Here is a 24,697-nt window from a genome sequence, read left to right as displayed (position 1 = left end):
GAAGCACAAGAGACCCGTGCAGACTGTTTTTACAGGGGTCTTATGGATCTTTCCCTGCCATAGAAACATGAGGGCAGATAAAGATCAAATGGCCATCGCATCACCCACTATCTCCTCCTCTCCCTAAGAAAGCCCAGTGTCTGCCCCGCTTTCTTGAATTCAGATACGGCCTTTGACTCCACCACCTCTACCGGGAGACTTTCAGCATCTATCACCTACCAGTTGAATAGCTTCAGCTGTCTATGCTGTCTTCTTGCATTACATGGGTCTGGATGGCTCTTTCACTCCAGCTGAATAGCTTCAGCTGTCTGTGCTGTCTTCTTGCTTTACATGGTCTGGATGGCTCTTTCACTTCAGCTGAATAGCTTCAGCTGTCTATGCTGTCTTCTTGCATTACATGGGTCTGGATGGCTCTTTCACTCCAGCTGAATAGCTTCAGCTGTCTGTGCTGTCTTCTTGCTTTACATGGGTCTGGATGGTGGGTCTGGATGGCTCTTTCACATCAGCTGAATAGCTTCAGCTGTCTGTGCTGTCTTCTTACTTTACATGGGTCTGGATGGCTCGTTCACGTCAGTTGAATAGCTTCAGCTATCTGTGCTGTCTTCTTGCATTACATGGGTCTGGATGGCTCTTTCACTCCAGCTGAATAGCTTCAGCTGTCTGTGCTGTCTTTTTGCTTTACATGGGTCTGGATGGCTCTTTCACTTCAGTAGAATAGCTTCAGCTGTCTGTGCTGTCTTCTTGCTTTACATGGGTCTGGATGGCTCTTTCACTTCAGTAGAATAGCTTCAGCTGTCTGTTCTGTCTTCTTGCTTTACATGGGTCTGAAGGTGGGTCTGGATGGCTCTTTCACATCAGCTGAATAGCTTCAGCTGTCTGTGCTGTCTTCTTGCTTTACATGGGTCTGAAGGTGGGTCTGGATGGCTCTTTCACTCCAGTTGAATAGCTTCAGCTATCTGTGCTGTCTTCTTGCTTTACATGGGTCTGAAGGTGGGTCTGGATGGCTCTTTCACTCCAGTTGAATAGCTTCAGCTATCTGTGCTGTCTTCTTGCTTTACATGGGTCTGGATGGCTCTTTCACTTCAGCTGAATAGCTTCAGCTGTCTGTGCTGTCTTCTTGCTTTACATGGGTCTGGATGTCTCTTTCACGTCAGTTGAATAGCTTCAGCTGTCTGTGCTGTCTTCTTGCTTTACATGGGTCTGGATGTCTCTTTCACGTCAGTTGAATAGCTTCAGCTGTCTGTGCTGTCTTCTTGCTTTACATGGGTCTGGATGGCTCTTTCATTGCAGCTGAATAGCTTCAGCTGTCTGTGCTGTCTTCTTGCTTTACATGGGTCTGGATGGCTCTTTCACTTCAGCTGAATAGCTTCAGCTGTCTGTGCTGTCTTCTTGCTTTACATGGGTCTGAAGGTAGGTCTGGATGGCTCTTTCACGTCAGTTGAATAGCTTCAGCTGTCTGTGCTGTCTTCTTACTTTACATGGGTCTGGATGGCTCTTTCACTTCAGCTGAATAGCTTCAGTTGTCTGTGCTGTCTTCTTGCTTTACATAGGTCTGGATGACTCTTTCACGCCAGTTGAATAGCTTCAGCTGTCTGTGCTGGCTTCTTGCTTTACATGGGTCTGGATAGCTCTTTCACTCCAGCTGAATAGCTTCAGCTGTTTGTGCTGTCTTCTTGCTTTACATGGGTCTGGATGGCTCTTTCACTTCAGATGAATAGCTTCAGCTGTCTGTGCTGTCTTCTTGCTTTACATGGGTCTGGATGGCTCTTTCACTCCAGCTGAATAGCTTCAGCTGTCTGTGCTGTCTTCTTGCTTTACATGGGTCTGGATGGCTCTTTCACTCCAGCTGAATAGCTTCAGCTGTCTGTGCTGTCTTCTTGCTTTACATGGGTCTGGATGGCTCTTTCACTCCAGCTGAATAGCTTCAGCTGTCTGTGCTGTCTTCTTACTTTACATGGGTCTGGATGGCTCGTTCACATCAGTTGAATAGCTTCAGCTGTCTGTGCTGTCTTCTTGCTTTACATGGGTCTGGATGGCTCTTTCACTGCAGCTGAATAGCTTCAGCTGTCTGTGCTGTCTTCTTGCATTACATGGGTCTGGATGGCTCTTTCACTCCAGCTGAATAGCTTCAGCTGTCTGTGCTGTCTTCTTGCTTTACATGGGTCTGGATGGCTCTTTCACTCCAGTTGAATAGCTTCAGCTGTCTGTGCTGTCTTCTTGCTTTACATGGGTCTGGATGGCTCTTTCACGTCAGTTGAATAGCTTCAGCTGTCTGTGCTGTCTTCTTGCTTTACATGGGTCTGGATGGCTCTTTCACTGCAGCTGAATAGCTTCAGCTGTCTGTGCTGTCTTCTTGCATTACATGGGTCTGGATGGCTCTTTCACTCCAGCTGAATAGCTTCAGCTGTCTGTGCTGTCTTCTTGCTTTACATGGGTCTGGATGGCTCTTTCACTCCAGTTGAATAGCTTCAGCTGTCTGTGCTGTCTTCTTGCTTTACATGGGTCTGGATGGCTCTTTCACTCCAGCTGAATAGCTTCAGCTGTCTGTGCTGTCTTCTTTCTTTACATGGGTCTGGATGGTTCGTTCACGTCAGTTGAATAGCTTCAGCTGTCTGTGCTGTCTTCTTGCTTTACATGGGTCTGGATTGCTCTTTCACTCCAGCTGAATAGCTTCAGCTGTCTGTGCTGTCTTCTTGCATTACATGGGTCTGGATGGCTCTTTCACTCCAGCTGAATAGCTTCAGCTGTCTGTGCTGTCTTCTTGCTTTACATGGGTCTGGATGGCTCTTTCACTCCAGTTGAATAGCTTCAGCTGTCTGTGCTGTCTTCTTGCTTTACATGGGTCTGGATGTCTCGTTCACGTCAGTTGAATAGCTTCAGCTGTCTGTGCTGTCTTCTTGCTTTACATGGGTCTGGATGGCTCTTTCACTCCAGCTGAATAGCTTCAGCTGTCTGTGCTGTCTTCTTACTTTACATGGGTCTGGATGGCTCATTCACGTCAGTTGAATAGCTTCAGCTGTCTGTGCTGTCTTCTTACTTTACATGGGTCTGGATGGCTCGTTCATGTCAGTTGAATAGCTTCAGCTGTCTGTGCTGTCTTCTTACTTTACATGGGTCTGGATGGCTCGTTCACGTCACTTGAATAGCTTCAGCTGTCTGTGCTGTCTTCTTGCTTTACATGGGTCTGGATGGCTCTTTCACTTCAGTTGAATAGCTTCAGTGACAAAGAGCAATTTGTAAATATTTTTTTAACCTGCAGTATGCACATCAAACTCGCCTAGAAGTAATTTGAGAATGAGTTATATAAGACAGAGATGCCGTTGGAGTCTCGGGGAGGGGAGAGGGGGTGATATAGATTTAACTTGTTCGGGCTTCCTGGACTTGCTATATCTCATGTATTTAAGGAGTTACTATCTTGACTGTTTGGAAAGTCAGATAACTTGTCTCCTATGAGACGACGCGTCTCAGAGCTCAGATGCATGTGGAAGGGTGCCAGGTTGTAAACAGTTTCTGTTTTTGTTCAATGCCCAAAGTCTCTCCCTAGTCATTTGCTGGCATTCAGCAGTGAAGCAGTTAAGCCCTGGATCTGCTCCTTATTCCGAAGGAGTCTCCTTTGACAGCCCACAGCTGATCTGCCTGGTGCCCAGATGGCAGCTCCTGGGGCTCGCTGCCTGCTGTCCAGCCCGAGGAGGAGATGGAGCCTGGGAATACAGCCCTGCTTCTGGACCAGTGCAAGCCCCCTGAGAGCCCGAGCCACTCTGCAGGCCTCAGTCCAAGCCACAGAGTGCCAGAGAAAGCTGAAGGGCTTTGATGACCTGCCTGGTCCCAGTACCCTGCAGTCCCTGTACTGGATATTTCTGAAAGGATATGTGATGCACTCACATGAGCTTCAGGTACTGGGAGGGAGATTGGGGCTTAGCAAGGGAACTGATTGAGTCCCTAACCCAGAGAGCTTACAGCTCAGCTGGAGAATCACAGTGTGCTGTGTACACTACTGCCCTAGAGCTGAAAGGACCCACTGAAGGGGACTTTCCAAGGGCCCTGCAGCACAAATTAGTGCTGGCCACTGCAGGGGGAAGGGAGATCCCACTTTTTTTTTGGGGGGGGGGCAAAAATTTGTTGCTTATTGAGTATAGGGAGTAAAGCCAAGTACATAAGAACATCAGAATAGCCTCACTGGGTCAGCCCAATGGTCCATCAAGCCCAGTAGCCCGTTCTCACGGTCGCCAGTCCAGGTACCTGGCCAAAACCCAGGATTAATTCTGTCAGCATTCTTCCTTTTCCTCCAGGCCCCCTTCAAATTCCTTCCCCCACCCAAAATTGAAATGATGGATCCTTTTCTATTTTTCCTTTCGCAAATTTCATGACCCAGTGTTCCTTTATCTTGGAACATTTACAGATTTTCCTTTGCAAGAGGTAATCAACAATTTAAATTATCTTTTCCTTCCAAGAAAGGGATAAAAGCAGTCAAGATTTTTACTCAATCTCTGATTTTTAAGCTCTCTCAACTCTGGAATGATCTTCCCCTCCTTTTAAGGAGTTCTGGTTCACTCCAACATTTTCGTAAATCTTTAAAAACTATTTTATTAGCTAAACACCTTGAAAATTAATCTTCCGAAACTTAGCCTTATTCTTGTTAAGTTAACTATTGTAAACCCAGTCGAGCTTTCTTGGACTGATGTCTCGGTATATAATGCCAAGCATTAGATTAGATTATTCATATGTGTAATACCGATCATCGACATGTATCTGGTCGGTGTACGATGCTGAAATAATACAAAACATAAAATTTTAAAAATTAAAAGGAGTGGAGGGAACAAGGTCAAGACGATAACATTTGACACAGAAGGAGAGAAGGGAAGAAGAGTCATGATGACATCAAAAAACACAACTAAGAAGTTGTTGGACGAGCCCTTTGAAGCATTTGTACAAATGTACTTGGGCAGAATATCAATGCATTGAACTTGAAGTTGATTAGCATGTGAACAATTGACCCGCTCTCTCCTCTCTCTCCTCAATAACAGTACCCCCCGACCTCCTACCCTTTTCCCCTCTCCCCTCCTAAGCCCGCATGGAATTTCACGGTACTGTGATACATATAAACTGTTATCTTTATCATATCGTAATTTTTCGCTGTATTTTCTGAAATGTGCGGCCTATTCCAAACAGGTCCTCTCGGACATTAAACTAAACTAAACTAAACCTTAGGTTTGTATACCGCATCATCTCCGCAAGCGCAGAGCTCGGCACATTACCCACCAAACTGTATATCTTGTACTCTTGCTCAGCAAATTGTATTTCTATATTCTTGTTTTCTTAAAGCCTCTGCTCTCTGTATTTCCTCTGACTATCTGCATATTGTAATTCGCTGAATGTCCAGCTCTCTTAAATGTAAACCGCCTAGAAGTCGCAAGATTATGGCGGCATAGAAGAATAAAGTTATTGTTATTATTATTACTTCGGCATGCTCCTAGCCACCTCCTTGCTCCCTGCATTTCTCTGCTGCCATTTCTGTGAAGAAATGTCTAATGCTACCCCCCTTGCAGCCTCGTAATACCTAGAGTCCCCTTTGTTTTCTGAAAGGATTGTCGCTTTCAATCCTTGTGGGAAGGGAGGAGTTTCCAAGTAGCTCAGAGCTGAATAGCTTCGCAGAGCTTCCAAGTTACCCAGTTTCAGGAGGGAGTTTGAGTTCTGAATTTCTGCCAACCTTATCCTGATGCATTAGTAACGTGACCATTTATTTTTTTCATCAAAACGGGACATCTATTAATATTTAGCCCCGCCCCCAATCCTGCCCTAGCCACGCCCCCAATTTCTTCCATTCATTTTTCTTTTTCTTCTTTTTTTAATTATTTATTTATCAAATTTCAAATTACCGTATATAATTCAAGTATCCACTTGTACGGAAAGTTGAAGAAAGCAAACTAATACACACCTGGCACACTGTTGTTTCAAATACAAATGTATATAAGGAAAATAGAAGACTTAGCTTAACTTCAACTCAAGTCCTCAAATTAGGTCCAAGATTAAATTTGCAAGTATGAACAAAGTAATAATACAAAACATCATAAAGAAAATAAGATCCCTCGACTGAGAGAGGATGTCCCTTAATGTTGCACTCAAACTTCCCCTTCATCCGTTCGAGCTCCAGCCAAGAAGGCTGTCAGCTCAACAGGTTCAAAGAAAACATATTTTTTCATATGATAATGTATTCTGCATGTACATGGATGACGAAGAAAGATAACCCCTGGCTGTAACACAAGAAATTCACATCTCCTCTTCTGTGTGTCCCGTGCCAAATCTGGAAACATTAATATTTTATGGCCAAGAAAATCTTTCTGTTTGTTCTTAAAGAAGAGCCGAAGCAACCAGTTTTTATCTGGTGCAAGGACTACTGTAATGGCCACTGCGGCCTCTCGTTCAGAAAGTTCCGGCATTGCTGATACATTGAGCGGTTGATTATCGTCCTGTGGTTGCTGTTGGGTGAATGGTGGAATCATATCTTCAGAGATTTCCAAAATCTCTGCCATATAACGTTTTAACATATGCCTAGGAGACACAGCTGCTATCCTAGGGAAATTAATCAATCGCAAAAGTTTTCTAAGGATTCCAATTTTTCACTCAGTTGTTTCGAAACTTTTAATTCTTGTTGGATATTCACTATAGAGTTCTTTGAATCCCCCATTTCAACCCTCACTGCACGCGCCGCCTTCCCTTCACCTCCGAAACACGCGCAGTTAGAGCCCCACGACTTGAGTTAAGTTTCCTTGCACTGCGGGAGAGAGAGAGCAGAGAGGGAGTAGGAGGGAGAAGCTGACCTTCAGGCAGTCGGGGCCCCCCTGCCCTGTTTTCTTCCCCCTAACGCCGGCCCTGGGCCCCCCTGATATTTTCGGGCCCTGAGCACGTGCCTACCGGGCCTATCCTTTAATCCGGCCCTGCCCACAAACCTCCTCTCTTCTTCCCCAACGAGCTCCAGCCTCGTCTAGAGGGCCTGGAGCATGTGCAGATGTGTTACATAGTAACATAGTAGATGACGGCAGATAAAGACCCGAATGGTCCATCCAGTCTGCCCAACCTGATTCAATTTAAAAAATTTTTTTTTTTTCTTCTTAGCTATTTCTGGGCGAGAATCCAAAGCTTTACCCGGTACTGTGCTTGGGTTCCAACTGCCGAAATCTCTGTTAAGACTTACTCCAGCCCATCTACACCCTCCCAGCCAGAAGCCCTCCCCTGCCCATCCTCCTCCAAACGGCCATGCACAGACACAGACCGTACAAGTCTGCCCAGTAACTGGCCTAGTTCAATCTTTAATATTATTATTATGTTTGACATCATCCGCACATGCACAGTTGCCCTCTAGATGTGGATGGAGTTCTGCGGGGCTTTCCAAAACCCAGACAAACTGCTAGGTTTTGGAAAGTCCGTCTGGGACCCCCAGATAGTCCTCCAAAAAGAGGACATGTCTGGGTTTTCCAGGACTTCTGGTAACCTTAGTCAAAGGTCACAACTGGCTGAAGCACAAATGAGCAAACTATAGTAGTTCTCAAGGAGGCTGGACAGAAGGGGTCATGTGCCACATTTAACTCGAGTATAAAGGTTACAGGACCACAGCAGGAGATATCTTATGTTAGCTACAGGCTGCCAGAACAGTACAAATTCAATGTGGGGGCAGAACAAAAACTGAGCCCCCTCACCCTCCCCTCAAACACAAGGCCGAATCTGGCCTGCCTGGCTGTTTGATCTTCTGGTCGGCTCCCTCCTCCTCATGTCCGCAGTGTGCTCAAAGCTGCAGGCAGGCAGTTGCGACATCAGAGAGAAGGCTCCCGGTTCAGACGCAGGACGCGCTTAGGAGCCGCCACCCGCGGCTTTGAGCACACAGTGGAAAATGAGGAGGAGGGAACCGGCCAGAAGATATACTGCTTGAAAGCTATAGTAGTACTTTCCAGCACAGCACAACAATCTGTCAAAGCCTGAATGGGAACGAGAGCTTCTGACTGGCCTGATCACCTTTGGGCCTACTCTCAGAACTTACTTCGTCTCCCACGGCTGCATTGACGCAGAAGACATAAGAGCACAGGTACCTGGGGAAGACCCTCATTGTTCTAATGAAGCCCCTCTCCCCTTCCCCTAGGTTTGAACACATGGAACATCAATGGCTACTAGGATTTCACAACACATAGCCTAATGCCGATTAAAGAGCTGAGAAAGCATGTGTGTAGTCGTGATGGGAGACAGATTCTAATGAAGTACAGAAAAGATTATGGCAAGCCTGTGCCTGTGTAGTTTAATTTTGTGTTGTTAGTAAGATTATATTGTGTGTATATATGAAAAATGAATGGGAAAAATGGTGTTACAATTTATTATGGGGGCGGGGTCTGGCCCGCGACTTAGCCTGTGTTTTAGATTTCGGCCCCCTAATTTGATTGAGTTTGACACCCCTGCTCTAGATAATCAGAAGGAAAGTGCTGAGAACCGTGTCCTTATGATGTTCAGGTTATCGAGAAGAAGAGATATGGGCCTATGTGGAAGTCCCAGCTGGGATCATACAAGAGTGTAAACATCGCCTGTCCTGAGCTGCTGGAAAAGCTGTTGAGACAAGAGGGGAAGTATCCTGTGAGAAACGACATGGACCTTTGGAGAGAATACCGAGACATGCGAGAACTAGCCTACGGCCCCTTCACTGAGTAAGTCCATAATTGCAGCCTTCAGCTACCTACTCTGCACAGCTTCTTATAACCTGCGTAGGACCATCAGGCACAGGCTCTCTCCAGACATCTTCATATACAGTTTTCCTCTTGAATTGACCGCCCAGCCTTCTCTTTCATGGCATTCTTATCTAAGCTTTCATCCTAATATTTCTTCCTAACTCTGCAGACCAGACCAGACCAGACTATGTTCTGGACTGTTCTCTTATGAGATGCAGATCCAGCTTCCTCTAACCACACTTCTTAAGCTACCTCCGAGTGAGCACTTCCTTCTCTTTTTCTCCGCCTCCAACCCGGCTCATCTGCTGCTGCCCAGATGGGTGGTTCATCGATAGTCTGACCTCTCCGCTGAAACCTGCCCGCCTTGGGAGGTCCTGCTGGGAGTGAAACTACCGACGGCAAAGCTTTCAGCTTCTCGGATGCGCGCAAGCTCCAATGACACGACTGGAGAGAGCTTGACGATACAGCTCTCCATTTCCTGAAATTGTTAAAGGGATTTCACCCTTCACTGGGGTAGAAAAAGGAGACACAGCGGTGAGAATATGCTTGTTCAAGAGGGCAGGATAGAAACGGATAGAAAATGAAAAAAGCTTCCTCTCTCCTGGAGGGGCCTGAAATCAAACTGAGGAGGGATACCCCACCCTCACCCATTGGCAAGAAGCCACACCCTTACAAACTAGCAAAGGAGTCTTGCCAGGCCAGACCAGGGTCCATCAAGCCCGGCGGCAACCTGTCTCTGACAGTGGTCAAGCCAGATCTCAAGTACCCAGCAGACCCCCGAAAGTGCATTGCTTTCCTATAGCTTAGAATTTTGGCCTAATGGCTAGAAGCAGTGGGCTGAGGACCTGGGAAACCTTCTGATCCTGGTCCAGGCACTTAACCTCCCTTGCCCCCCTAACAACAACAATTTATTATTTCTATAGCGCTACCAGATGCATTCAGTGCTGCACATTGTACATGCAAGAGGCAGTCCCTGATCAGTAGAGCTTACAATCTAATTAAGGACAGAGAAAGCACCTATATATAACTGTATATATAAACGGCTTTGTTGTACCACAGAAAGGCAGTATGGTATATCAAATCCATGACTCACTTCCTTTTATATATATTTGACGCTTAAAGCTCTTTCTGTAAGAAAAACTACAGTGCTTTGTGCTTGGATTGATTTTAATGTTCTACGAAAAATGGACTTCAGCTTATTAAAAATTCCAAATACCACCAAGAACAAAATAAAACTTTCAGCAATTATTTATTATGGTGCCCTGTTACTAAAGTGTGGAAAATTAGCACACACTGTTAGGGCATAAACTTGGTAACATACCATACCAGATCATATGCACATCTTCATACATAACCTCGTGTCCTTTTAGGGGGAGGGGCAGAGTAGAGCATGGGTATGTACTGCACAGAATGGTTAGCACAGCAGAAAGAAACCTTGATGAACCTGGAAGACATACTGAGCCAAATCGACAAAATAAAGACTAGTAAATCACCTGGACTGGATGGTATTCACCCAAGGAGACTGAAAGAATTCAAACATAAATTTCTGATCTGCTGTTAGTAATTTGTAACCTGTCATTAAAATCATCCGTAATATCTAATGATTGGAGGGTGGCCAATGTAATGCTAATTTTTTTTAAAGGGAAATTAAAGATTGGCAAACCTGACTTCAGTGCCAAGAAAAATAGTGGAAACTATTATAAAGAATAAAATTACTGAACAGTCAAACATGGTTTAATGAGACAGAGCCAGCATGGGTTCAGTCGAAGGAAGTCTTGCCTTGCCAATTTACTTAATTTTTTGAAGGCCTGAATAAACATGTGGATAAAGGTGAGCTGGTTGATGTAGTGGACCGCAGCAAAAGAAAAATAAAGAGGAGGCCACCACTGGAGAATCGAAGAATAGTGGCTTATGCACTCCTATCCTTCACTACCCGCTTCCTCCTGCCCCAGGCAGACATCCCACTTACAATCCTGATGCTCTGGAAACTGACACTGATGCTCTGTGCTTGACTGATGAAGGGTCTTGAGGATTAGCCACCATGAGGATGGTCTACTGGACTAGATAGACCATTGGTCTGACCCAGTAAGACTATTTTAATGATGTTATGCCTGTGCATGCTCAAGACTTGCTGGACTCCTTTCGAAAATCCCAGAGCGGGTGGGAGCCAGCAGGCCTTGAGCATGTTCAGAAGCTCAAGGCCCTTCACCAGCCCCCAGCCCAGCACAGTGTTGGCATCAGCTTCCAGAGCATCGGGACTGTAAGTGCGATGCCAGTCTGGGGTAGTGGAGGATAGGAGTGCTGGTCATTGGGGGAGGGAGAGAAGATATCAATGTCACTCATCAGGGGGATAGAAGTGCTGGTCATTGGATGGGGTGGAAAATAGCAGCATTGGTCATCGGGTGGGGTGGGGAGGAAAAAAGCACCATCATCGAAAGGAGGCTCGAATATAAACCGAGACCCCCATTTTGGGGGGGCCCAAAAATCTCAGTTTATAATCGAATATTTAAGGAAATGCCTCTGTATTGCTCCATGGTGTGACCTCACCTTGAGTATTGCATTTAATTCTGGTCGCCATATCTCAATTTTGGTCACCCTCTAATGTTATAAACATAATGCTCTCACTCAGCTATCCCGTTTTCCTACCTTTCTCCCAGAGATGGAAAGCGCTGGCACACATTGCGTACGATCCTGAATCAGAGGATGCTGAAGCCGAAAGAAGCCGTGCGCTACACTGGAACCATTAATGAGGTGGTATCTGACCTCCTTATAATGCTCCAGGACATCAGGAAGGAGAGCTCCTCGGGGGTGATGGTGAAGGATGTGGCCAGCATCCTCTACAGATTCGCTTTTGAAGGTATCTTGCTATTCTTTGAGATTCTGTATGGAATGTTGCTACTCTTTGGGATTCTAGAACCTTGTTTCTCTCTGGGATTCCGGAATCTTGCTATGCTTTGAGATTCTGTATGGAATGTTGCTACTCTTTGGGATTCTAGAATCTTGTTTCTCTCAGGGATTCCGGAATCTTGCTATTCTTTGAGATTCTGTATGGAATTTTGCTACTCTTTGGGATTCTAGAATCTTGTTACTCTCTGGGATTCCAGAATCTTGTTACTCTCTGGGATTCCGGAATCTTGCTATTCTTTGAGATTCTGTATGGAATGTTGCTACACTTTGGGATTCTAGAATCTTGTTCCTCTCTGGGATTCCGGAATCTTGCTATTCTTTGAGATTCTGTATGGAATGTTGCTACACTTTGGGATTCTAGAATCTTGTTACTCTCTGGGATTGCGGAATCTTGCTATTCTTTGAGATTCTGTATGGAATGTTGCTACTCTTTGGGATTCTAGAATCTTGTTTCTCTCAGGGATTCCGGAATCTTGCTATTCTTTGAGATTCTGTATGGAATTTTGCTACTCTTTGGGATTCTAGAATCTTGTTACTCTCTGGGATTCCAGAATCTTGTTACTCTCTGGGATTCCGGAATCTTGCTATTCTTTGAGATTCTGTATGGAATGTTGCTACACTTTGGGATTCTAGAATCTTGTTCCTCTCTGGGATTCCGGAATCTTGCTATTCTTTGAGATTCTGTATGGAATGTTGCTACACTTTGGGATTCTAGAATCTTGTTCCTCTCTGGGATTCCGGAATCTTGCTATTCTTTGAGATTCTGTATGGAATGTTGCTACACTTTGGGATTCTAGAATCTTGTTCCTCTCTGGGATTCCGGAATCTTGCTATTCTTTGAGATTCTGTATGGAATGTTGCTACTCCTTGGGTTTTGGCCAGGTACTAGGGACCTGGATTGGCCACCATGAGAATGGGTTACTGGTCTTAATGGACCATTGGTCTGACCCAGTAAGGCTATTCTTATGTTCAAATGCCAAGTCAGTGGTAGAGGCACAAGCTTATAAAGTGACTTGTCCTGGGTCGCAGAGGCGCTGCATTTTCTTGGGTCTCATTGTGACCAAAATACAGGTTGTTCTTACAAAGTCAAGTGCAATTGACGCTAAACAATATTCTCTACTCTGTCCTAGGAATCTCCTCCATTCTCTTCGAGACTCGCATAGGCTGCTTGGAGCAAAAGATCCCACTGGAGACTCAGAGGTTCATCGACTCCATCAGCTTTATGTTTAGGAATTCTGTCTATGTCTCCTTCCTACCCAAGTGGACCAGGACCATCCTGCCCTTTTGGAACCGCTACCTGAAAGGCTGGGATATCATCTTTGCATTCGGTGAGTGACTTTGGTGTGACTGACAGGTAGAATCATTCAGGCTCATATTCAGACCGCAGGAGGTCGCGGCAATGCTGGACATTCAGTCCCCATGCCATATCCGGCCACTGGCTTTGAATTACCGGTCTATTTCTGGCTGCAGCCAACTATGCCAATATTCAGTGGCTAGCTAGATAAATCTCAATAACCGAAGATATACCTGCCTTTTAGGCAGTTGTCTTTGGCTGCCTAGCTTGGCCAGTAAGCCGATGAATATTGGCAGTGACTGGCTATATCATGCAACATACTCCTCCTCCTCCTAATCATTTCTAGAGAGCTACTAGACAGATGCAACACTGTACATGAAAACAGAAAAGAGAGAGTCCCTACTCAAGAGAGCTTACAGTCTGGTCAAGTCAGACAAATTGGACAAGAAGGTACCTCAATACACAGTGATCAGATGGGGGAATAATAAGATGCATATTGGTGTTTAGAAGGTGGGTTCTTTAGAATTGAAAGCATCTTCAAAGAAGTGAGCTTTGAGTCTGGTTTTGAACACTGCCAGAGACGGAGCTCGACATACCAAGGCAGACGGTTTATTCCAGGAATACGGTGCAGCAAGGTAGAAGGGACGGAGTCTGGAGTTGGCTGTAGAGGAGAAGGGTACAGATAGGAGAAACTTTACTGATGTGTGGAGTGCCCAGGGAGGAGTGTGGGGAGAGATTCTGAGGAGCTGCGGAGCGAATGCACTTGTAGGTCAGTAAGAAGAGTTTGAACTGTATGCGGAAATAGGGTAACAAAAAGAGATCCAATCAAAGCTGCAGTGAAATCACCAAACCAGGAAAAACAAACCAAAACTGCAGACCATGTACAAGATGCAGGCAAAATTTATTGTACCAAAGTTAAAATGCAGTGATATAAAACCTTTTTACCAACCAAGGGACTCGACACGGTCCGTGTTTCGGACAACATGCCTTCATCAGGGGTCCTAATGAATATAAATACAATACAGAAATGATATAGACAATGTTTAAAAGTTCTATGTAAAATAACGTGATGGTGTTGTCATTGCCATGCTAACAGGGAGTGTAATGATGTGACGTGAGTGGATAAATAGTGTATATAAAGTAGCGACCATAAAAGATTGAGAAATGATGATATACTAAAGTCGGGTCCCTTGGTTGGTAAAAAGGTTTTATATCACTGCATATTAACTTTGGTACAATAAATTTTGCCTGCATCTTTTACATGGTCTGCAGTTTTGGTTTGTTTTTGCAGAAATAGGGTACCATAACTACAGCATGCAGGACTTTGGTGCGCCAACAATCTTGCGGCGACATTTACATGCAGGACAAATGTGCACCGCTGCTTCCACCGTTCCCATTAGCGCTCTGAGGGGGTAGGGGGGGAGAAAACCCCGGACAACACTTAAAAGTGCCCGTGCTCCTGTTTGGGGAGAGGGGTGGGGGGGGGGGAAACCTCCACCGTACCCTGAAAACTCCCGTTCTCCTTCCCTTTTTCAGTGTTCGGGAATTTTCAGAGCAGTGGGAGCACTTGTAAGTGTAGTGGGGGGTTCCCCCCCACACACACACAACCCCTCAGAGCACAAATGGGAATGGCATAAGCAGCGGCGCGCATGTGTCCTGCGTGCAAATGTTGCCACGGGATTGTCGGCGTGCCAAAGTACCTGTTCGCTTTTGACGGATCACCGGAAATAGATAGGGAGCCAATGAATTGACTTGAGGAGAGGGGTAATGTGGGTCAACAGCTGATCCGCTAAGCCAGATATGAGTATGAGTTAGCCAGCCACCACCACCCCCCCCCCCCATCCCCGATGAATATCGGCCCCCATTATGTCCACCTGAAGCTGCAGCAGACTAGAGTCAAATCCAAGTTCTTCCCCTCTCAGGTTAATCGGGGAAGCTTCTAACCCAGTCAGATCTTGGTAGAAAGGATGAGAAATTCAGTCACCCGGGGGGCGAATGAACTGGCAACACAGAAATAGCAGTGACTGACCCAAAATAAAGCCAAGTTGAAGGAGATATCAAGGACAGAGACCATTTCTGACGTTCACATGCAGAGGCAAACTGCCAATGCTGAAGAATCAACTTCAATTATTGTTTCTTGCCCACTGTGGGTCCTCGTACAGAATTTGGGTGGTTTTTTTTTTTTTCTTTTGATACAAAAATGATCTGAGAAATGCTGGAGAGGGGGCAGAGGTGGCTTCGTGCTTTCACGCGTGTTGGATTTGCCCGTTGGTATCAATGTATCAGAATGAAGTAATATGACGGATACCAAAGTGTGCCTGCAATCTCAACGCCTAGGATGGCAGAGCTCCCTGGGGTGCAGTGGCTTTGCATCTTGGTAGACTCGGGCGCCAAACACGCTTCACTAGGGTCACTGAACTGGTAGATCCATCTAGAGGACTAACTCCACCATTAGGCAGTTTAGACACTTGACCAGGAGGGACGGCCGCAGTCAAAAACACAAAACAATAGGGCCCCGACGCAGAAAAGGGTTCACTGGTAGCAGCCGCCATGAATCCTACGCTTATGCATTACGAGGAGCTTATTAGAATTCTAACGATCGCTCTGTGTAATGCACCGCATGCAAACTTTACCGATAGGGTCTGAGATGTCATAGACTTACTTTCCCGTCGGTGCCTGAATGCCGATTGGCTCAGGCACTGACAGGAAAGTATGGCTATGACAGGCGGTCCAGCCAGTAAAGGCCCCCCTCCTCACTGATCTCCCTCTCATCCCCTTCTTGCCGAGCCCGCCAAGACACCCCCCCACACACACGCAAACCCTCATGCAAACCCCTTAACCCCCCTGCTTTTAAGTTGCAGATCAGCTGGTGGGATGCCCACTCCCTCCTGCCACTGGCAGACCTGCTGCTCCCCCTCCCCCAGTACTTTAATTAAAAAGTTGGCGGGAGGAGCGTCCACTCCCCTGACCCCTGACACCCCACCACAAGGAGGATCACAAGGTGAGAAAATGAGTTTATATTCCCACATTTTCACCCTACAACGCAAGGAAGCACAAAGCCAAAACTTGCACATTTAGAAGTCTAATCTTTTTTTTTTTGTATGGGCTTAGGAGCTGAGAGAGTAGGGGGGAGTGTTTCTGGAAGGGCATTGGGTGTTAGTAAGGGGAGGATTGCTCTACATAAAAAACAGTTGAGAGGGACCTTGGGTATTGTATCTTGTGGGCTTTAGTGCCATGTGTCCTTGAGCAAGTTATATTGTATACTGGATAAGTTTGCGACATTCTTACTTGTTCTATTTATATGGCGTGTTGTTCAGTGATTCCGATGTATTAGAAACATAGAAAATGACGGCAGAAAAGGGCCACTGCCCATCTAGTCTGCCCACACTAATGACCCACCCCCCTAATTTCTTCCATGAAGAGATCCCACATGCTTATCCCATTTTTTCTTAAAATCTGGCACGCTGCTGGCCTTAATTACCTGCAGTGGAAGTTCATTCCAATGATCAACCACCCTTTCGGTGAAGAAATACTTCCTGGTGTCGCCATGAAATTTCCCACCCCTGATTTTCAACGGATGCCCTCTTGTTGCTGTGGGTCCTATAAGAGAAAAGATATCTTCTTCCACCTCGATACGGCCCGTGACATATTTGAACGTCTCAATCATGTCTCCCCTCTCTCTGCGTTCCTCGAGTGAGTACAGCTGCAACTTACCCAGTCGTTCCTCATACGGGAGATCCTTGAGTCCTGAGGCCATCCTGGTGGCCATTCGCTGAACCGACTCAACTCTCAACACATCTTTTTGGTAATGTGGCCTCCAGAATTGTACACAATATTCCAGATGAGGTCTCACCATGGATCTGTACAACAGCATCATGACTTCGGGCTTCCGGCTGACAAAACTTCTACGGATACAACCCATCATTTGTTTAGCCTTGGATGAAGCTTTCTCCACTTGATTGGCAGTCTTCATGTCTTCACTAATGATTACCCCCAAGTCTCGCTAGTGTATTGTTTGTATTTGGTCTTTCTCTCCTAATGAACAATTAAAAAAAAAAGAAGCCTAATCTAATCAGAATTTCTGATTTGTATTTATCCAGTTCAAGTTCAAGGCAATTTACAAGGTAAGAGGCCAAGGCAGGGACATGGGGAAAGTGACATTACATTTTAAAGGAAGGTTACATTGTTGCAAGATGCTATCCAGAGAATGCAGGACGAGGAGATACAATATCATACAGGAAAACTGTGCACAGTTGCAGGGAGGGGGGGAAAAAGTTAACTTCTAGCATAGAGGAATGTTCAAATGGACAGGAAGGCAAGGAAGTTGCCAGTGCTGGGTAGGCAGGTAGGTAGGCAGAGTTACTGTACAGTTTATCAATCAGGTGCATTTTCAGTGCCACAGGGGTCTGTACTGGGACCGGTGCTATTTAACTTATTTATAAATGATCTGGAAATTGGAACGACGAGTAAGGTGATTAAATCTGCAGATGACACTAAACGGTTCAATGTTGTCAAAATGCAGACAGACTTTAGGAAATTGGAAGACCAGCAGGAGGGATGCCTACTCTCTTCTGCGAACAAGCCCCCTCTTGAAAATGTCGGGCTGTCACCTTCCCGGTGCATCCTGGGATGCACTGGGAGAGGCCTTAGGTACCTGAGCCAATCAGGGCCTTAGGCCCCTCCCAGTGTATCCCAGGATACACCAGCCAGAGTCAGAAAGCCATGATTGGTTCAGTTGCCAAAGGCCCCTCCCTTGGGAGGAGCCTGAGGCAATCTGGGCCCTAGGCCACTTCCAATGCATCCCAGGATTTTTGAAGAGGTGGGATTGATAGCAGGAAGGAGTGGGCATCCCTCCTGCCAGCCTTCACCACAAGGTACAGGAGGGTCAGGAGACATGGGGGGTTCTGGCCATCGATGGCCAGGGAGGAGGGAGTGGGTTTCCTTCCTGCCAGTGTTCTCTACAAGGTATGGAAGGGGGTGAGGGGTGTGAGAGGGTCTGGGCAGTGGCGGCCAAATGGGGGGTGGCAGGAGGAAGGGGACTTTTATTCTCTGTTTCTCTCCCTGCCGGCTGATTAGCTGATCCAGCAGTGGTGGATCACTGGAACAAACTACCGGTGCAAGTGATCAAGGCCACTAGCGTGCTCGACTTTAAGAATAAATGGGACATCCACGTGGGATCTCTACGTGGGTCGAGCAGCACTCTGACTTAATGGGGTGGGACAGTAGAGTGGGTAGACTTGATGGGCTTTAGCCCTTTTCTGCCGTCATCTTTCTATGTTTCTATGTTTCTATGACTCCCCAAGTCTGCTGTTTGACCAGCTTCAGGGCTTCCCCTGCCACTCAGCTCTTTGAGGCTTCCCCTGTTGGCTCAGCTGATAACGTCTAAGTCGGCAGGGGAAGCCCCAAAGCTGCAGGTGGCTTCGGGGAGACCTGCAGCTCAGCTGATCGGGGCAGGGAGAGTAGCTTGAGTCTAACAGGAGGAGGGCAAACACCAGGCACAGTTCCTCCCTCCTTTTATCAACAATTCACATGATTAGCATCGCCAGTAAATAAAAAATCACTCCCACCACGGTATTTTTTACCGTGGTGTTGGAGCTTTGTGCAGAATGACACATTTTTCTCTGTCACCACAGGAAGTTATTTTCCCGTCCCGGTCTGCATTTTTTTTCCTGTCCCTGCCCCATTCCTGCAAACTCTGCCCTCATCTGCACAAACCTCGAACACTTTAAAATCATATGTTGTGTGGTTAAGGCAGAGCTTACAGGGACAGGGACAAAACTTGTGGGCACGGGATGGGGAAACATTTGTCCCCTTGTCATTTTCTATGTATCCTGTACTAAGTCCTGACAGCTGCATAACTCAAAGAAACACCAGAGCAATCGCCACCTGGTCTATTAACCCTGGCTTGTGAAAATTGTCTGTTGATTAGGATTTATTTAGTGCCTCTTTGAAGAAATTCACTCAGCAATAATGAGCCAGAGACAGGCAATGGACAATTACAGCAGCAAATATTAACCACTTAGAATAGACATTATGGCATGTTACAATCAAGTTTCAAGTTTATTCATTATTTGATTGATCGCTTATCATAATTACTAAGCGATTTACATATACAGAAAAATACAGGATAAAACCATAACAATAATATAAATAAAAATATAAAAATCATTAAAATACTAGACAAATTACTACAGGAAACACTAGGATAGAGGGGAAAGAAATACAATAGGAAAGGAGAGAACATTGAGGGTAAATTACAAAAGGAAGGGGAAAAACAAAATAAATTAATAAAAAAATCTTCAAATGACTGGTATGAATGGTAGTAATAAAGAGCAATTAGCATTTCAATTAAGTATTGAAAGTGTCTTTAAAAAGAAAGCTCTTAAGTTGTCAACACGATGCACAATAACGCTTCGTAATAGACAGCATAGGGTATAAGTGAAGGAGGAACACAGGCACATAAGAGACAGTTCCCTGTTTATCTTTTTCTAGTCCTGTGTCCAGTAGGAGAAAGTCAGGAGAAAGCTCAGACATAAAAGGCATAAATGATAAATTAGATACTATATACAATTGGCTCCTCTTAAATAAACTCTCCCTTAATATTGATAAATCTCGCGCCATCTTAATCCCAACTAAAAACTGTGCTCCCTTACCAGGACAACTATCCATTCATTCCATTCCAATACTCCTAGGCGTCATCATTGACAAAGACCTCACTTACCATGATCATATCGGCTCAACTGCAAAAATCTGTTTTTTCAAACTTCGTATAATTCAGTCACTACTTTCAATCTTAGAGACCGAATCAATCAATATCCTAATCCACTCTTTAGTCATCTCCCACTTAGATTACTGTAACTCTCTCCTCAACGGTCTCCCCCAAAAAGAAATCAGACGCTTACAACTAATACAAAACACAGCAATAAAACTCATCTACAAAGAAGGCCAATTCGATCATGTCACTCCTCTTCTCAAAGAGGCTCATTGGCTCCCCATTAACCACCGCATCACCTATAAAATCATTCTACTTACCTTCAAAATAAAACATTCTCACCAACCTTTATTTCTTGATAAACTTCTTATTCCCCAATGCTCCCCTCGTACTCTAAGGTCAACAGACCAAAAACTTCTCTTCATTCCCTCTATAAAAGACTTTTACTATACTCGGAAAACAAATTTCGCAGTAACTGCGCCAACACTGTGGAACTCTTTACCACAGCAAATCCGTGACGACCTTCATCTAGACAAATTTAAGATAAACTTAAAGACTTTTTTATTTCGTGACGCCTTTGGCTAAGTTCAGACTTACCTTAATCTTCTTTTTTTTTTTTTCCCCCCCCCCCTTTTTTTCCCTCTCATTCTAAGCTCAACCAACCGCTTTCATAAAGCGACCCATCCTATATGTTCTTTCCCCTTCCCCACTGTCACCAGTTCTTCTTCACTATGTAACTTTTCCCTTCCCTCCCCTTTACCCTCACTTTCAAGTTTGTCCTGTCTATGTTATATATGTACACATATTTATTTTTAATACCTAATATTTTATCTTACTTTTATCTTGTTTTATATATATTGTAAACCGTCCAGATATTTGTTTGATGGTCGGTATATTAAAAAACCAATAAACTTGAAACTTGAAATGAGGGATTACTGACAAGCAGGTTAGACAGTGCCAGAAACAAAAATCCCACAAGACTCAAGACCTCACAGCCAATTAGGGAATAGCTCCCACCTGCTTTAATTCCCCAGGCAGAGTGAGGCAAAGCTTAGAGCCTAAAGCTATACCACATTGGATTGGGGGAGAAAATTCTGCCCAGAAAGAGAAGCAAGGCCAGCTTTTCTAGCATAAGGTAGAATACGCTAAGTTCAGTCTGCAAGATGAATGTTTGCCAGTGGACTCTGTGAGCTTATGATGGCAGACAATGAAGAGGAGCCCATGGAACTTAGTGAGGGCTACTCATTTGGCTCACTGTTTATTATCCAGAGCAGTAAGCTAGTAGTATTAAAGCTGTGGAACTTATAAAACGCTTTTGGGAAGCAAGGACTGTGAATGTTTAAAGGACTCAGCGTGCATTACTTTGAAGAAAGCTCTAGCAAAAGAAAAAGCTGCGCTTTACTGGCTAAAGTGAAGCCATTCATTAAGCAAGACACAAAACTGAGTCAGTGAATGAGTGAAGAATTTGGTAATGGACTTATCAAGTTATGAAAATGCTTTGGATAGTATGGAAAAGAAATGTGCCTGTGTCAAGCCTGCAATAGTGACTGTAATAATGCAAAGTACCTGAATTGGGATTCAGGGTGGGATCAAATTCATCTGATCACAGAGGGAGGTTGATGCCATGTCTTAGAGCTTGACTGTTTGGGATCTAAGCTCACTAATTTAGGTTCTGGGACTTGCATGAACTGCAAGGACTGAGGAGCCTGTTAATTGCCATTTCATAATGGAGTTTAGTAGTCTGGCCTAGTTGGAATTAAACCAGCCCAACGCCTGCGAAGGAGTAGGAACAGTGGACAGAAAAGAAGTGTGTTGGGGAGGGGGGTTCTCTTTCTGCTTATGAACGGAAAAGTGTTTGAATTGAAAATCTAGTGTGCCTGTGGACCATATATTGGAAAAGGGTCCTATTTTTGTTCCTATAATGCCATTTTTGAACTGTTTGAAAATACAGTAAATGCTTCAACTGATTCCAGCAGTAGTTTTGGAACAGTGGAAATTCTAAAAGGAAAATATATTGGCAAAGTATCCTAGTTTCTACCAACCTCCAAATCCGCAGAGTAGTCTTAGAGCTCAACTCACTAAATGACTCACCAGCCTCTTCTTATCCTGATATCATTTTCATCGCCTTCCTCTGGACCACGTCACGTCTTCTTACATCCTTAGCAAGATATGGCTTCCAGAGCTGAACACAATATTCCAAGTGGGGCCTTGTCAACGACTTGTACAGGGGCATAAACACCTCATTTTTTCTGCCGGTGATTCCTTTCTCTATGCAGCCCAGCATCCTTCTGGCTTTGTTTCAAGTTCAAGTTTCAAGTTTATTAAATTTTGATTTTACGCAATATCAAATATTTCAATGCGTATTACATAATTGAAATGTACAATAAAAAAAAAAAAACAAGGGTGACAAATACAAATACAAATAAGACAGGATTATACAAACTTATCATTATGTATTATTAATACAAACTGAAACAAGTGGGTAAAAAAAATGGAATTACAATTAAAAAAAAAATAAAAAAAATTTTTAACAATTAAGGTTTATACATAAGGGTAGGGTTGGTGAGAAAAGTAATGAAAGAAAGAAAGAGGAGAAAAAGAAAAAAAAAAGAGATGATGTTTTGATAGAAAAGAAAGAAATTTAAGATTAAGAAAACTCTTATAATTTCTATGTTGATGTTCTGCATATTTGATTCCTAAAGGATAAATATTGTGTTTATTATCATTATTTATTTATGTATTGAATGCATCTCTATAAAGAATGCTTTTCAAACTACGTTTAAATTTGTCTAGTGATGCTTCGTTACGTAAATAAATAGGTAGATTATTCCACAGTTGAGGTGCTTGCACCAAAAATATAGTTGTTCTTCTTGTCCCAATTATTTTTAATGAAGGAATAGTTAGTAAGTTTTGTTGTGTTGATCTCAGCGTCCTTAAAGAAGAATAAGGGATTAGTAGTCTGTCTAGAAATAATGGCGCGTGTACTTGTTGGATTTTAAATGTTAGTAATGCAATTTTAAATGTAATTCTATGTGTAACATTGTTTTGCAGCCTTGAGATCCTCAGAAACTATCACCTCAAGGTCTCTCTCCCAGTCTATACATTAAGATTCTTCCCCCCTAGCACACACAGCACCTTTGGATTTTTACTCTCCAAACTCTTCTGAACAAAGACAGCTGTGCAAGTTGGATGTCGGTCGGGTCCTTCACTCGTATGTGCAGTGGACCCAGGAGATCAGGAAATCAGATCATCTCTTTGTCCTTCTGGCGGGTCCTCGTAGGGGGGGCTGGCGCTTCTAAGGCTACTATTGCACGCTGGATCAAGGAGACTATTGCTTCCGCTTATCTTCTGAAGCAGAAGTCTGTTCTGGAATTTCTTAAGGCTCATTCCACTGGGGGTCAGGCAACTTCTTGGGCTGAGTCTTCGCTCGTGCCTCCAGTGGACATTTGTAAGGCTTCTGTTTGGTCTTCCTTGCATTCTTTTGTCAGACACTACCGGGTAGATGTTCAGGTGCATCGGGACGCGGTGTTCGGTTGGCGTGTCTGCTGTCAGCCCTTTGGGGGTCCCGCCCTTGATGGGGACTGCTTTGGTACGTCCCATTCGTAAAGATTAACCTCTACTGGCCTGGAGAGTGCTAAAGAAAGAGAAATTAGGTTCTTACCTGCTAATTTACTTTCTTTTAGTTTCTCCAGACCAGTAGAGGTCCCCACCCTGTCTGTTGTGTTGTTGGGGCTGTTGCACCAGCAGTTTTGTTTTTTGCTGCGAGTTCTAGTATTTTTCTAGGGCCAGGGAAAATTAAAGAACAGCGGATGTGGCTCGGCTGGCTTAGCTGGCGAGCTGTGGGGACGTTTTCTTTCTGATATCTCTCCTCTGCATTTTCCAACAGCATTTGGGTATGTTGTTACTCCTGTTCGGAGTATTGTTTATTTCTGTTTCCAGTTCCTAGTTCTGCTTGGCTATTCGGCAGAATGACAGGAATAGGGGAAGGTATCTTTTATGTACTATTCCACAGTTTTGTTTTCAGTCTCCACCTGCTGGTCATGATTGGATATATACCCACTCGTAAAGATTTACCTCTACTGGTCTGGAGAAGCTAAAATAAAGTAAATTAGCAGGTAAGAACCTAATTTCTCCTTCTTCGCATTCAATTTTAACTGCCAAACATTTGACCATTTGTCTACCATTTGCAGATAGTTTCTTCTGTTTTCTATTCCCTCTGGTATATTGTCGTGAATCTTAGCTGTATCCTTCTCCTCCATTGCCAATTCCAGACTTCATTCTTTTCACCTAGCTGCCCCTATCTATAATAATAATATCTTAGTTAGTGCATGCACACTACGATTGAAACTCTGTGCTTCCGTGCCACATTAAAATGCATGCGCAGTACAATAGAACCGCTGAGCAGGGAAGCATCTGAGCGCATGATAATATCAACATAAAAACGTAATTCTTGTGTCCATGCCTCCCTACAACAATCAAATGCATGCGCACTGCTACAAAACCACCGAGCAGGGAACAACAACATAAATAAACCGCCGAAAAATCAAAACCTTCTCAGCGCCTCACATTATTTTGTCAGAATTCATCTAATCCACTCCACACTGCAAAAAGACATAGTGCCAGCAGTCACGCCAAGAGCAAATTCGCACTACGCCTCAGCGCCTCATTGTGCCAACAGTCAGCTACTCCAATCCACTGTGCCAACATTCACGATGAAAGTAAATGCGCACTGCGCATCAACGCCAGCGCCAGCGCCAGCATCAGCACCAGCCAGTTTGTCCGCCAAGCCCCTTCTCTTCCCTTGTTTAAAAGCAGACTGAAAACCCACCTTTTTGATATAGCCTTCAATCCATAACCCAACTCCCCACTGCCCACCAGCCCAGCCAGCAGATTAACCATTCCCCTTAACTGTATCCATGACATCCTGCTTGTCTGAATTGTCTGTTTAGATTGTAAGCTCTTTCAAGCAGGGACTGTCTTCTTTGTGACTCTATACAGCGCTGTGTACATCTGGTAGCGCTATAGAAATAATTCATAGTAGTAGTATGAAGAGTTTCAGTCTTTGGGAAGCAGAGCAGA

The 24,697-nt window shown here is 44.5% G+C and overlaps 1 protein-coding gene across 1 annotated transcript in view; it reads left to right on the top strand.

The window, feature by feature from the left end:
• Positions 1 to 3,553: 3,553 nt before the first annotated feature.
• Positions 3,554 to 24,697, top strand: part of LOC117361131 (sterol 26-hydroxylase, mitochondrial-like) — a 39,444-nt gene continuing 18,300 nt past the window's right edge. The window contains exons 1-4 of the mRNA XM_033946065.1: positions 3,554 to 3,893; positions 8,494 to 8,684; positions 11,363 to 11,562; positions 12,743 to 12,940. Of these exons, the coding sequence (XP_033801956.1) occupies positions 3,648 to 3,893; positions 8,494 to 8,684; positions 11,363 to 11,562; positions 12,743 to 12,940 (835 nt within the window). The 5' untranslated portion in view covers positions 3,554 to 3,647. The remainder of the gene's footprint in view (positions 3,894 to 8,493; positions 8,685 to 11,362; positions 11,563 to 12,742; positions 12,941 to 24,697) is intronic.

This window comes from Geotrypetes seraphini, chromosome 5 (assembly GCF_902459505.1).
Source record: "Geotrypetes seraphini chromosome 5, aGeoSer1.1, whole genome shotgun sequence".
NCBI lineage: Eukaryota > Metazoa > Chordata > Amphibia > Gymnophiona > Dermophiidae > Geotrypetes > Geotrypetes seraphini.
Note: the sequence above shows the minus strand (reverse complement) of the source record. Positions and strands in the feature narration are given on the sequence as shown.